Source organism: Suncus etruscus, chromosome 9 (assembly GCF_024139225.1).
Source record: "Suncus etruscus isolate mSunEtr1 chromosome 9, mSunEtr1.pri.cur, whole genome shotgun sequence".
NCBI lineage: Eukaryota > Metazoa > Chordata > Mammalia > Eulipotyphla > Soricidae > Suncus > Suncus etruscus.
This window is the reverse complement of record NC_064856.1, coordinates 27,128,695-27,143,367: the sequence shown is the minus strand read 5'-3', so window position 1 is coordinate 27,143,367 and position 14,673 is coordinate 27,128,695. Positions and strand designations below refer to the sequence as shown.

At 53.6% G+C, this 14,673-nt stretch overlaps 1 protein-coding gene across 4 annotated transcripts; it reads right to left on the bottom strand.

Moving 5' to 3' along the window:
• Nucleotides 1-297: 297 nt before the first annotated feature.
• Nucleotides 298-11,609, bottom strand: PCIF1 (phosphorylated CTD interacting factor 1). 4 transcript variants are annotated; one of them, XM_049779172.1, is made up of 18 exons: nucleotides 11,427-11,609; nucleotides 8,724-8,897; nucleotides 8,148-8,220; nucleotides 7,192-7,334; nucleotides 6,979-7,103; nucleotides 5,407-5,547; nucleotides 5,135-5,265; nucleotides 4,835-4,989; nucleotides 3,966-4,113; nucleotides 3,810-3,893; nucleotides 3,581-3,680; nucleotides 2,646-2,808; nucleotides 2,039-2,211; nucleotides 1,845-1,931; nucleotides 1,582-1,766; nucleotides 1,076-1,169; nucleotides 815-990; nucleotides 298-731 (listed from the first exon to the last, which is right to left on the bottom strand). In XM_049779172.1, exons 2-18 carry the CDS (start codon nucleotides 8,746-8,748, stop codon nucleotides 491-493), a joined length of 2,244 nt encoding a protein of 747 aa, XP_049635129.1. In that variant the 5' UTR covers nucleotides 8,749-8,897; nucleotides 11,427-11,609; the 3' UTR covers nucleotides 298-490. The 4 variants fall into 4 exon arrangements, with proteins under 4 accessions (XP_049635129.1, XP_049635131.1, XP_049635132.1 ...); XM_049779174.1 differs by lacking the exon at nucleotides 8,148-8,220 and having other exon boundaries at nucleotides 8,304-8,897; XM_049779175.1 differs by lacking the exon at nucleotides 8,148-8,220.
• Nucleotides 11,610-14,673: the final 3,064 nt, after the last annotated feature.

The following is a 14,673-nucleotide window of genomic DNA, read 5'->3' as shown; positions in this document are numbered from 1 at the left end:
GCAGCCAGGTGCCTGTCTACCTGTGTGAGGCCTGGAGTCCCTCCTCCCCGAGTCTCAAAGGACAAACACACTAGGATGTTCATGTGCTGCAGAGGCCCAAGATCAGCAGGCCTGTTCCTCACCCTCTGCAGGCAGATGGGGCAGCATTGTAAAGGTTTAGACAGGAGCCAGGGGACAAGGGGCAGAGGTGCTCAGGTTCCTCAGCCTACTCTGCCTGCAAGACCCTCAGACGTACAGGAGTGGGCGGCGTCTGTATTTTCCTTTACAAATGAAACAGGTGGCAGGAGGGGCAGGCATGGGGTCTATTTACAAGGATCTTGGAGTGAGTCTGAGGTGGGAGTTGGAGACTGGGGCAGGGAGGGGAGTTCGGGCAGAACCATCGTCTTCCTATGTCATTGGCAGCCCTGTCTTGCTGCCAGCCCAGGGCAGGACCCTGAGTCCCCAACAGTCCACATTAGCATCCTGCTGCTCCTCCTCCCTGCAGGCTATGCTAGGTTGGATGAGGTTCACGGCTCGGGCCCTGTTCTCGGCCTGAGTCCCGGTCCTTGGCCTCTGAGGAGGAGGAGGAGGAGGAAGATGAGGAACTGGAGCTATGGTTGCGGCCTGACTGCCTGTAGGCGGTGGTCAACTCCTGTAGCCTCTCAGGTGTCGGCCCCCATTTGGCAAAGCCCGGTTCATTCTGCAGGAAGATCACCGCCGTGCCGTGGACAGCCTTGTAGTGCATCTCCTCTCTGTGGGCAAAGGCAGCTGCTCAGCATAGGGGCCCCAGGCCAAGCCACCCACCACACACACACCCATCTTTCCTGGCACCCACTTCTTGCAGATGTGCTGGGAGCCACTGCGGTACTCATGCTCAAAGGCGGGCAGGATCAACTGGTGGCGTTTAAAGCGGCTCTGCTCCATGCGGGTGAGCGCCAGTGTGGGAGGCTCCCGCCATTCAGGGATGAACACAATGAAGGACAAGGGCTCCAACGAGCTCTCGAGCAGTCTCTGCGGGAGTGCATGGGACAAGTCAGGGCTGCTCCTACCTGCGAATATTTGCTCACAGCCACCCACCCCAGCACCTCACCCCTACCTCAAAGTGAGACACCATGGCATCCATGAGCTCCTCGCAGAAGGGAGGGTTGGCCTCAAAGGAGCCACTCAGCGGGGAGAAGTCCAGGCAAGGCCTGGGAACAGACATGGATGTTCTCAGTCCTACCCGCCACCCTGCCTGTCCATCCCATGGCAGCCACCTTCAAAAAATGAGCTGACCACATCTACCCTTGATGGGACATGTATAAGGAACTAACTGGTAGGCCCATATATCACCAAGCATATCAGACTTAACTGCTGCTATAAGGCCTGACATCACGCTCCCTCCACCTGGCCCTCCTCAACGCTTTTCTCAGCACCTACTCAGGGTCTGGACCCAGGTGCTCCTCACTCTGAGAAACCCTAGGCTGGGTGAAGAATCCAACATGGTAATGGACAAAGATAGTTACATCCAAGGCAGACAACTCTGAGGCTCAAAATCTTGAGAAACGGCTGCCACGGGCGGGATAATATGAGCTGAAGGGCCCAGCAGTCCCAGGCTCTCACCCTCTCGAGCCAAAGTAGCCATCAGTATCAGGGAAGGCAGAGCAGTACTGGCGGAAGTAGCAGTTGAGGGGTGAGGCGAAGCACTCAAAGCTGACCCCGAAGAGCCGGTGGAGGGTCTCGAAGATGTGCACAGGCAGCGAGCCCTGCAGGCCTGTCCCCTCATAGAGGCCCACGCCAAACATCATCTGCAGAATGGCACTGTCAGCCCCTGGGCATGCTCCCCTGCTCCCAAGGGACCCTCACTGGTAGCCTCAGGCCTGTACCTGGTACCTCCGGAGAAGACACCAGACTCGTGGTAGGAACCTCTCGAAGGCAGAGTCATCAATGCAGCTATAGCGGTAAAGGAGCCACTAGAGGGAGAAAGTGGTGACTGCAGACGCCTATCTCCCTCCCTGGTTCAGGACCACCCCCAGCCTCTCCACCTACAGGGCCCCAGTTCCTGCCCACCAGCTCTTACCAACTTGCTGAAGTAGTTTCGGCTGACCTTGACCATCTCGCCCTTATACCGGATGCAGACAACATTGTTTTCCATGTGCATCTCCACATTGGGCATTGGGGGTGCAGACACAGCCAGCCGGACAGGATAGCAGTACACCAGACGGGGGTCCACCTCGGGAGCCTCCACCTCCTCTGTGGGCAAGGGAAGCAGTGAAGGTTTAAGCTAGTTTTGCCACTGAGCAGTCTCAGGGCCTAGTGGATGCCCTCCCAATGCCACCTGAGGTAATGTGTTTCATGCTATGCCGAGCTTTAGAGAAGCAAATAGCTAGGCTAGCAAGTAGGCAAGAGAACAAGTTTAACCATATCAGAAATCCAGTGAGCCCCGTGTATTACACATTAGGAGGGTGGATAGGTGGATTCAAGTATGCGGGGCCTGCTTCACTGGGGGCTGATGAGCGCTGCAGGACACTACTGAGTTAGTCCTTCAATGCAGGTAGGGAGCATGGCCCATCCTGCCCTAGGTACTACCAGGAGCAGTGAGTGTCCACAAAACAGCTTTTGGCCTTGGGGTTCAGTTCCACTGAGTCTTGGACACAGTAGAAAGCATGCCAGTCAATGCTCCCTACCTGAGATGTTGTTTTCCTTGAGGATGGCCAAGTGCTTCTCTCGGATGCGTTTGACGTACTCCAGGGAGATGTGGTAGATCTTACTGCAGATGCCTTCTACGGAGTCCTTGGCAGCAGCTGACACGTGCGGGCCACACTGCCTCCGCAGGTGCTCCAGGCGGTCCTGAGGAGGACACTTGATGAGCCCTCACTCGCTGCAGTGTCCCATCACAGACCCCCTGGCATCTGTCTCAGACCTCTCGGCTGTTTAGGAACTCAAGAGTCTTTCCCCAGTAGTGCAATATGAACAGTAAATATGCTCATCCTGTTGTTGGCAAACCAAGTCCAGCCTACAGGGAGTGACTATTGGGGCTACCGTGTCCTGATAGTTGTAGAGGAGACAAGCAGCAGTCCTAGCTTAGAAAGCATTTGCAGTTTGCTGGGATGAGATCATGACCAAAGGAACTCCATCAATCACTGCAGATTTCAAAGTGGAGTACTTCACACTTGTAAAGTGAGGCGTGAAGCAAGGCGCTCCAAGTCAAGTACAGTTAGTATCATGAAGCGTGGGACCCTGCCTAAGAAAGCGCAATACTAGTGCTGGCAGAAAGCTCAGGAACCAGAATGGTTTTAAGACACGTTCAGATGAGAAATTCAACATAATAGTGACTTAAGAGTGGTAATGTGCATGCTGCACCCCTCATGGATACAGTGTGTTCCCCTAAGTCTACCTAAGGGAGACAGGAGCACTGCAAGGCTAAGGCAACTATCAGGGTGTGCTGCCGAGCACAGGCTTTCCCAGGAGCCCGGACCAGCCTTTCTGTACCCAGTGTGGGACCAATGCCAAGATCCACTGTGAAGCATGAAAGCAACCTGCTTGGAGGAGGTAGCAGGTAGCCTCAGAGCCTATTCCCTGGCTTTCGGCCCTGGGGTCACTCAGCAAGTAGCCCTCTCACCATGTAGTCCTCTTTGGAGGCCGAGTGGTCCTTCCGAAGCCAGCTGAAGGTGTCTTCCACATTCCACTTGACCACCTTCCGGCTGTCAGGGGATGCACTCCTGCAGGCACGGGCAGAGAGCAGGTAGGACCAGCCTGCTCGAATCCTGGCCCCCGTCCCTTCACCTCCTCTGGGAACCAACCCCACTTCTGCCACCAAAAGCCTGGGCAACCCCACTTATGAGCCAAACCTGGACTCGATGAGTCTCCTGGCTGCCTCTGCATACTTAAAGAGCAGGCGCTTGGCTTCCTCCCGGAACTTGATTCGGGATAACCTGGAATAGAACAGTGGCCTAAGAGCCCTGAGTGTGGGTACAGGAGCCCAACAGCCACAGAAGGGACTGTACCTGATGGGAATGTCGTTCATGATTTCGCGAAACATGGATGGCGACACAACTGGATCGCAGTCGCTTGGCAACAGGGGGTCAGTGCCTTTGTCCACAACTTTGCGCTCCAGCATCCAGCGGTTAAATGATTCCCGAGGGGGTTCAATGCCTACATGACAAATGGGGCAGAAGGTAATGACCTGGATCTTGTCCATTAACCATGCAGCCCAGCAAGGAGGTGCCTCACCCAGCACTGGTGGGTGTAACAGCTCATCTCCCAGGAGATAGTCTCCCAGCACTTCCTGCTAGCAATGGCTTCAGGGAGAGCTAAAATAAGTGCTGCTCGGCTATATGGGACAGGGGAAACCACAGTCAAGGCAGCTTAGTGGTATATTCACCGGCTAATAAAGGCTATAACTCATCACATACCCAGTCCACTTAAACAATCAGCTACAAGTCTGAAGCACTTTTTTTGTTTTGTTTTTGTTTTTGGGTCACACCCGGCGGTGCTCAGGGGTCACTCCTGGCTATCTGCTAAGAAATAGCTCCTGGCAGGCACGGGGGACCATATGGGATACCAGGATTCGAACCAACCACCTTTGGTCCTGGATCGGCTGCTTGCAAGGCAAACACTGCTGTGCTATCTCTCCGGGCCCTCTGAAGCACTTTGAAGTGCTGACCATTATTCCTGTCTGCTGCTTCTGACCCCAACCCTGCCATTGTCCTTGGGAAGAAGCCAAGAGTATAGAAAGAAATGATCTTGAGCCCACAGAGCCAGCAAACAGGACTGTCCCTCCGTAGTACATGCCCTTGCCATGGGCCCCATGTATATGCCCAGCCCACCTGGACAGCCCTCTGCTCTGTATCAGGGGTATCCTGGGAGCCATTACCCTCTCGCTGCTGGCACAGCTCCCGGTAGTGCTGCCGAAGCTTCAGGATGAGATGGGAGCGGAGCAGCTCCACATCAGGATGAGGGGGCAGTGCCTCTGAAGGGCCCCGGTGCTTGATGACAGCATTGGTCTGGATGTCCAGGTCCCAGTACACTCTGGGGCACAGACAGAATAATGAGCCAAGCAGAGCAAAGCAGGCTGGCAGAAAAGAGGCTGAAGTGCAAGAAGTCAACGTTCAATCCCTGGCAACACCAGGAGCAGTCCCTGAGCATATAAAAAAGAGGAAAGATAGGAACTCACTCAGTGGGCCGGAGGAGGGCTGCCTGCTGTTTGTCCTCAGGAGACGTTCCCCAGATCTTCAGTGTCGGGGTCCCCGGAATGCTGGGGGAGCTGGGCACTGATGGGGCTGTGGGTGTCACAGGCATTTCAATCTGTAACAAGAAGGGTCACAGGTTGGCGGGGCTGGCCTGTGGCTCCCACACTGCACGCATCTGTTCCCGGGCCACCCACTGACCCCAGATGCTGCAGCCGCTCACCAGCCAGTTCCTTCCTGTGCACCCACCACCACTCACCTTGGGCTTCTTCACACCATTGCCACTTGGCTGCTCTTCCGAGAGCTGCCGCTTGCGGGGTTTGTTCTCAGTCGGCGGGGGGGTCTCCACCAAGCTTGACTCTTGGGGCAGTGGGGTCGCATTCAGCCCCAAAGGGTCCGACTGGTGAAGGGAGACCAGCAGAGCTGCAGCCAGGGCCAGTGACCTCCACGTCCTAGCACTGCAGATACTGTCACCCTCACACACCCACTCCCCTTCTGACTCCTTGGGAGAAGAGCAGAGGGGACTGTGGTGCACAGAACTCTAGGCTCCACTGCCATTAGCTACTGGGACCATGTGCCCCCAAATGAGCTCCCCCCTTCCTTGTTCCCTCACCAGCTAAGACCACATCACAAAGATGATATAATGAACCAGTATTCGGGCCCGGAGAGATAGCACAGCGGCGTTTGCCTTGCAAGCAGCCAATCCAGGACCAAAGGTGGTTGGTTCGAATTCCGGTGTCCCATATGGTTCCTCGTGCCTGCCAGGAGCTATTTCTGAGCAGACAGCCAGGAGTAACCCCTGAGCACTGGCCGGGTGTGGCCAAAAAAAAAAAAAGAGCAAGGTCCAGTGGCTGAATGATAGAACCAGGCGTAATAGAACAATGGGTAGGGTGCTTCCCATGCACATGCTGACCTGGGATCAATCCCTGGCATTCTATATGGCTTCTTGAGCACCGCCAGGAAACCTGAGCATTGCAGGGTGTGACTCCCCCAAACACACACACACACACACCCAAAAAAAAGAGGAAGGCCAGAGACTAGAACTCTTTTTTGTGTGTGTGTGTGTGTTTGTGGTTTTTGGGTCACACCCGGCAGTGCTCAGGGGTTATTCCTGGCTCCAGGCTCAGAAATTGCTCCTGGCAGGCACGGGGGACCATATGGGACGCTGGGATTCGAACCGATGACCTCCTGCATGAAAGGCAAACGCCTTACCTCCATGCTATCTCTCCAGCCCCGAGAGTAGAACTCTTTTGCTGGTGCTGACACATGCATGGATCATAGTGGGTCCTCGGATCACATCAATCTTGCTCTGCCTAATTTAGACTGTAAGGTTAGTTATTTCCCCTCTATGGGCCTCAGTGTTCTCATCTACGAAATGGAAATTGCCCACTGGCGAAAGGTAGTCTGCCCAAATGACAGACCTGCACTGCCCCTCAGTCTGTAACACACACAGCCTTCATATTAGGCCCCAGAATATACTTCTCTACACCTCATCAGTTCCATCTGCCTGACCTCAATGCAAATTCAGAGAAACTCCCAGTCTTCTCCCCTTTCTCAGACCTAAAGCTATGCAGACAGACAAGTGCCCCATTGTAATCTTGTTGGCCCCAAAGCGAGAGGCATGAGCAAGTACTTCTGTCTTGGTCCCAGCCACCCACAGGCCATGTCCCACACGTGGTATAAGTCAACATCACACACTGCTGACTCTTGGCTTGCAATATTGCCTCTCCTGGAGTGCTAGTTTCCCGGGGTAAGAAAGGACTGGGTCTTCCCTGTCACTGCATTCCTAGGTCCCACAACAGGGGGAACAGGGGGAAACCTTGGCACTCACAATCACGTCATGCTGGCCCAGCACGGGCATCTCCCACAGGGACTGGTTGGTAAATCGGTTGAAATAGTAGGGACGGTTCTCCCTCCTGCTCCAGCACTTCTCCCAGCCCGCATGCACCAGCTCCTCTGCAAACAAGCATGGCATCCAGCCCAGGTCAAGGCTGCTCTGGGGCCCCTTCCTGTCCCGCCACCCCCTACCATCCATCCCCAGTACCTGGGAGATCCTGCACCAGGCGGGTGGGCTTTGGAGAACAGGGTTGGCTCTGATGGGAGGTGCCTGGGGAATGACTCAGCAGGGACGCCTCCTCCCGGGGGCTGCCATGATTCTCATTGGCCATCTCAGCAGCCACACGGGACCTGCCACACAGAGGACCAAAGGGTATCAGAGGCTGCAGGTCACGGCAGTCTGTGCCACCACCAACCCACACCCACCAAATACAATCAGTTTTGCACCCACTGACCCCTGCAAGGTGACCCAGGAGCTAGGGGAATCCAAGTTGCAGTTTCCTCAACTGCCAGAGGGGTGTGCTCTTGCTGCTGCCTTTCCCTTTTCTCTGCCTGGCCTTCCGAGGCTCAGGCCATACAGGAAACCTTGCGTCTAAGCCAAGAGTCCACAGGCCCGTGAACACATCTAGTGTAGCACTCAAGACACGCGGTCAAACAACAGGGTTGTTTCTCCATTATTCTGTCAGAGGTCCCAGCACTAAGAAATGGGTTTAAGAAACCTAACTGGAGTTCTGTTCATTCTCAAGTATTTACAAAGCCCTAATACTGGCTAAACAAGACCAATAGAACTTGCTCTTGAAAACTAAGAAGGAATAGGGAGTCATCTGCTCCTGCCCAGTGTTCTGTGTGCAACAAAGCAGCATTGATCTCAGCCTGACCACATTGCTGGGTAGAAAGCGCTGTGCTGGGGAAAAGTCCCACTGGGCTGGAGCCCATGCCTCATACAGGGCCCCGGGTTCTATTCCTGGCAGCAAGGGCCTTTCAAGCACTGCTACGGATAGCACTATTGCAGGCAAGTGCCCCCACACACCCCACCCTCATCAATGAGTTTCAATAAAGGCCTAGTGAACCTGAGGATTATCTAAGTCAGTCCTCAGACTTCCCAGGAAAACAAAATAACAAGTTCAGCTCTCCTAGATTTCTATTGCTAGCCCCACTCCTTACCCAAAGCACACCCAATTTAAGCCTCCAAGGCCACAGAGGTTCCCACAGGGGGCTGAGAAGACTCCTGGGGAGCCTGTTGAGATCAGTCAGATTCGTGAGGCTCAAGTGGTTTTCCACGTGTCACAACACCCCAAAGGAAATCAAACATTTACTCACAAAAAGACCACAAAGGCGCGATAAAACATCGGTTATCTTTGCTTGCTGAAATTTTATCAACTCATTGTGGTCACATTGATTATCTCATGCTGATCAGAAGCTCTGATTGGTTGTTGACAACATCATTGGAATCATGGGACATAGATTTTATTGTACATTCAATCATAAATCTTTGTTAATTTGGAAAGGGAAGAATGAATGGTTACTTCATTGGTACAATCTCACAGAGAAAAATGCAAGGAGCAAGAGAACATATTACAACAGAGAAGGGGCCATGGTAACAAAAAGATTTGGAACCAATGGCCCAGGAGAGAAAAAGCTGTAGTTAGTTGCCTTGATTCTCTAGGGAGGTGGGGTTCTCAGTGCCTTGGGGGCTGAGCCCATAGGTTTCAAGGCAGAACGAGGTCCCTCTTTTCTCACCCTCTTGGGTCTGCAACACAAGCATGAGAGGGTTTTCTTCTCCAGTCGGCTGGACCCCCCACGTCACAGGGTCCCTCAGAAGCACAAGGGAGCCTGTGGATAGGCGCAGCACAGGTGGGTGAGCTGGTCAGCAGTGGAGTGGACAGGGGCCCAGGGAAATCCTTGCATCAGTAGCTGCAGAGCAAAAAGAAAAGAAGAGCATGAGATCTGTGAAGGCTACAGTGCAGGGACACAGCAGGATACACTGAATGCCCAGGACAGGACACACAAGGGAAACCTGGGGACTCAGATAGAAAGCTGTACTCAAGCTTTCCAGGCAACAGGTTCTCCTTCAGGCTCTTGCAACCTGTAGGATCCCAGAGGAGCACTTGGTTTGATTCTCTGTTCTCAGTCTTGATTATCCAGATATATATTTGCAATGTCAGATAAAACTCAGGGCTTTATAGACATAGGTAAGGACAGTCAGCTCTCTACCAGTAAACTACGTCCCCAGTCAATTTTCTTCTGCCTTATGGTAATAAGACAAATCCAAGGCCTTACACAGGCAAGGCATGTACTCTACTACACCTGCCCAGCTGTGTTCAGAAACTGTTATTTTTGTTGTTTGTTTGTTTGGGGGCCACATCCAGCAGTACTCAGGGGTTATACCTTGCTCTGTACTCAAAAATTACTCCTGAAGTACTTGGGGATCATATGGGATACTGGGGATTAAACCCAGGTCAGCCGTGTGCAAAGCTAACCTACCTTCTGTGCTATCTGGTCCCCCAGGAATTGTTCATTTTGTAACAAGGGAACTTTTTTTGTGTGTGTGTGTCTTTGGGTCACACCTGGTGGTGCTCAGGGGTTTACTCCTGGCTCTGTGCTCAGAAGTTGCTCCTGGCAGGCTCGGGGAACCATATGGGATGCTGGGAATCGAACTCAGGTCCATCCTGGGTCGGCACCTTGCAAGACAAACACCCGACTGCTGTGCGATCTCTCCAGCCCAGGGCTTACTCTTGGGGGGGGGGGGGGTTTAGGGGAACATATGTGATACTGGGATGAAACCCAGGTCAGTCATGTACAAAGCAAGTGCCCTATCCACTATCCTATCACTCTAGCCCCAACTACAGTTGGACTTTCAAGTAATATAACACTGAGGAAAGAAAAAAGCGAATATATAATTATCGCAGATCGGGGATTACAGTCCAAGATATCCAAAGATACTCTCTGAGTTGAGTAAAGAGCAAACATGCAAGTATGAGATATAACAAACACATTATGTTCATCTTTATTGAAAAATTCCCCCCCTCAATATATTGCTGTATCAGATACGAGACAACACCGCAGAACAGCTGAATGACACCCAAAGGGAACTTCTGCAGATACCTTGTTCTAAAAAAAATGTTCAGATTCCAGGTTCTCAATCTTAATCATCAGAACTAGAGGGAAATACACAGAATTTATATTTTTAAACACAAGTAAGAAAGACCACTTTAATTTTTTTTACTTTACATCATATTAATCTTTACCAGCATTTACGGTTACCATTAAAATAAAAACTTTAGTTTTCCAGGTGAGCTGAAAAAAATAACAGGCAGGACAAGTAATGAATGGTCAAAGTGCCAGCTCTGGGATCTGGGAGATATATATATATATATGATATATATATATATATCATATATATATATATATATCATATATATGCCAACTCAGGTTCAGATTTTTTCTGCCGCTTTTTATACACCCGCATGACTCAACCTCTAGGATCTCTCTAAACGTAGAGACAAGTAGAGTGAACACTCAGTAAGAAGCAACTTCCATTAACTAGAACATTTTATTTATTTATCCGGTGGTTTCCAGGGGGCCACGCAGAGGGCCGAGCTGCTTAAAAAGAGAAACAGTAGGAGCCGGAGAGATAGCACGGAGGTAGGGCGTTTGCCTTGCATGCAGAAGGACGACGGAAGGCGGTTCGAATCCCGGCATCCCATATGGTCCCCCGAGCCTGCCAGGGGCGATTTCTGAGAGTAGTAGATAACGCCCGAGCGCTGCCGGGTGCGACCCAAAACCAAATAAAAATTAATAATAAAAATTAAAAAATAAACTAAAATTAAAAAAAAAAAAGAAACTATCGGTGCAACCAACCAGGGGGAAGCCACCCCCAGGTCAGGAGATGCAGTTCCAAGATTGGCGGGAGATAGGGCGGGAGCATCTCTAGGATGGACCAATCAGAAGCCTCCAGCCCGGTGGGGAGGCGGAGCCAAGGACTCGGCCAAGTGCGCAGGTGCGAAGAGGGGCGCGAAGGAGGGGCGGGGCGGAACGACCCCCGGCGCGCGCGCGCACGCGCCTTCCCCACCGCCCCCTACCCGGCGCGCGCGCTCCCGCCCCTGCGCCGGGCTCCGCCCCCCGCCCCGCCGCGCGCTCCCGCCCCCGGGCTCAGGCGACTCAGAGCCCGAGCCCGACAGACACAAAAGCGGTGGCGGCGGCGGCGGCAGCGGCGGGGCCTCGGAGGCCGCTCCGCCCGCGCTCGCCGGGCCTACCTCGCTCGGCCGGGCCCTCGGGCCTGCCGCCCGGCTGCGGGCCTAAGATGGCGGCGGCGGCACAGACAGAGCGAGCGAGCGGCGGGCCCCGAGCGGAGAGCGCCGGCGGAGGCCGCCCGCGCTCGGCTTCGGCTCCCCGGACCCTGGCGCGGCTCGCGGCGGGACCGAGGCCTCCCGAGGCCCTTACCTGCCCGCAGCGGACTCGAGAGGATGCGGCTCCGCGTCGCGTTCGCCTGCCCGTTTGGCCGCCTCCGCCTCGCCCTCCCCAGCGCCGCTGCCGCCATCTTGTGTCCCGGGCCGGCACTCCGCGCTGCGCATGCGCAGGCCCCGCCTCCGAGGGGCCGCGCCGCGGTCGCGCCGCCATCTTGAGTGTGGCAGGAGAGGCCGCTGCTGGGACCCTCCTTGCTGGCGGGCGCGCTTTCGGCCCCCTCCCCTCCCGCCTCCTGTGAACGCCAGGACGGGAGGCTGCTTTCTCGGGAGGGGGGGGTGATGTGCAGTGAGGAAGAAACCACAAGCCTCACCCTTGCCTCAGTTTACCCACCCACAGCGGCCCGGCAGAATGGGGCGTGGGTCCGTTTGGCTCTATGGGAGACTTAGACTTAGACGCCGACCCGGGGCGGAGTTTCCTAGTGACGTGGACTCAAAGGAAGCTGGGACTGGGTCCTAGCCAGCCCCCCCAGGCTCCTCCAGATCCGGTCCCCGAGTTGCCCTCTCTGGACCTTGACCTTCCCCAGTTACTAGCCTCAAGCCCAGGCCGCGTGCAGATGGAGTCGAGGCAGCACAAGAGCTAAGGGTACTTGAGCAGAAGCCAAGACGCAGCGGGATAGCTAGAGCTAAGGATGGCTTTGGGAGAACTTAGGAAACATCTAAATGCTACCAGGGGCCCGGCCAGTTCTCATCGTTTCTGTGGCTCCAGTGACCATAGCCGTGCAAAATCTCCTGTCTCCCCACTAGCTGTGGGCCTGGCTCCCTGGGATGCTATAACCCCCACCTGGCCTCCTTCCTCTGAAGACGAACATTTTTCCCCCTGGCACTCCGTGTGGAATTCCCTCCAGACTGCAGGTTTCCTTTCCTGGGCCTCAGCATGTAGGTGGGAGCAGGGCCGGGTAGCATGACCACAGTGGTCACTTCATAGTGGAGGCAGTCGTATGAATAGGTATTAACCCAAACGTTCTCTGCAAGACTACAAAGGGACCAGCCAGCCTGGGATGCTCTTTTTTGGGAGGGGGCGCGAAAGAGGCACACGCGGCATCGCTCAGGGGTTTCATCTGTCTCTGCACTCCGAAATCACTCTTGGCAGGCTGGGGGTCCATATGAGATGCCAAGGATTGAACCGGTGTGTGTAAGGCAGCGCCCTGCCCTCTGCTATCGCTCTGATTCCCCTAGGGATTGTTTTATTTTCTACCAGTGGAAAAACAACGTCTGCCTACCTTTGAAGGTTTGGTGAGGGGCTGCGTGCAGGCAAGCAAACGTGAGGTGAGGTTCCTGGCACTGCAACAAAAACATGCTCTACTAAAGTACTGACACTTAATAAATGTAAACCCTCACCTGGTAGGAGTGTGAGGATGGCTTCCCACCCTCTCCCCCAAACAAGCCAACTCGGAAGACACTACAGGTGCCACCACTATGCTCTCAGCTATGTGGGAGGCCTAGTCGCAGTGGGCTGGGGCCTGTGCCCTGCCTTCCCTGGGAAGGTCTGCCACAGCGCCATGAACGTGGCTTCCAAAAGTCAACAGCACTAGAACTCCAGTTCTCCAGAGAATTTTTTTGGTGCTTACTGGGTGACTATGCTCAGGGAACCGAGTGGTGGCACTGGGTGATGGGTTGGAGTAGGTCTCCCTCTTGGAAAGTATGTGCTTATCCCTTGAAGCTACTTCCTAGGCATCTGCTGAATTTATTTTTTTTGTTTTTGTTTTTCGGCCACACCCGTTTGATGCTCAGGGGTTACTCCTGGCTAAGCGCTCAGAAATTGCCCCTGGCTTGGGGGACCATATGGGACGCTGGGGGATCGAACCGTGGTTCTTCCTTGGCTAGCGCTTGCAAGGCAGACACCTTACCTCTAGCGCCACCTCGCCGGCTCCCATCTGCTGAATTTTTAACTCTTCTGCTCACTCCTAACATTTGCCTGTGTTGATAACCACCTGTGTTACATTTGGAGCTAGTCAGAAAAATCAACTAGGAGCAGCATTAGCAGCTGGTGTGTCTCCACCCACCCACCTCCAAAGCCTAAGTAGACTCCGCTGGACTAATCACGCCACTCACCACCCCTCTCTGCTTTGCCAACTTCCTTCACCAGCCTTTTATAAACCTCAGGCCCCAGCCTGAATCAATTGTTTTGGTGGAGCAACTGTATGTGAACCTCAGCACATCCCAACCAATAATAGGGGAAGGGAAGTGGTCAGGGATTTATTTTTTTGGTGGGGGAGAGAGGGTTTGGGGCCACACTTGGCAGTGCTCGGGTTAGTCCTGGCTCTGCACTCAGGAATCACTTTTCTTTTTGCGTTTTGGGCCACACCCAGTGACACTTAGGGATTATTCCAGGCTATATGCTCAGAAATCGCTCCCGGCTTGGGGGATATGGGGCATCTAACCGCAATCAGTCCTAAGCCAGCTGCTTGTAAGGCAAACACCCTACCGCTGCACCACTGCTCCAGCCCTTCTGGAATCACTCTTGATTGCTTTGGGGACCATAGAGTGCTAGAGGTCAAACCTGGGTCTGTGCTCTTGACAGCCCTTCTTATCCCCAGGACCCAGGTGGATGCGTGTTCTTAAATCTAGTGGGGAAGGGGCCGGTGAGATAGCATGGAGGTGATGCGTTTGCCTCCCATGCAGAAGGACGGTGGTTCGAATTCCGGCATCCCGTATGGTCCCCCGTGCCTGCCAGGGGCGATTTCTGAGTGTAGAGCCAGGAGTAACCCCAGAGCGCTGCCGGGTGTGACCAAAAACAAAACAAAAATCTAGCGGGGAAGCACTTCCTGTCTTTTTATTTATTGTTTCAGTTGATTTAAAAAGAAAAAAAAAATACCCGGGGGTGTTAGGGAGGCCAAGGGCGAGTGGGTGCCAGCTCTGGAATGTTTTTCTGAGGGTCCAAAATAAACTATTTTGATAAGCAAAAAATAAAAAAAGTGCCTTATCCACTGTATTACCTCAAATGCTTTTTGAGGAAACTCATCCTGTGTCCTGGTTTGCACAACAAATCACAAAGTCCAATTTTAACTAATTCCCTTCTAGCTCCTTAGGTTGGAGCATAAAGCCTACCACATAGTGATTCTCTGTTCCTGTTTTTGTGTTTCCCAAGTATCTTGTTTTATGTTTGGGGCTCATACTTGGCTGGACTCTACATCATGCCTTGGTAGTTCTTGGGACTATATGGAATGCCAAGGAATGAACCTAGTCATCTGTACAAGGCAAGACCCATACCTTGCTGTACTATC

Coding starts and splice junctions, on each gene's coding strand:
- PCIF1 (XM_049779172.1), bottom strand. CDS start 8,748: ATGCTTGTGTTGCAGACCCAAGAGG. Junction 7,335..8,147: donor TTAAATTGGGTGTGCTTTGG/GTAAGGAGTGGG, acceptor TCTGTGTGGCAG/GTCCCGTGTGGCTGCTGAGA. Junction 1,932..2,038: donor GAAACTACTTCAGCAAGTTG/GTAAGAGCTGGT, acceptor TTCTCCCTCTAG/TGGCTCCTTTACCGCTATAG.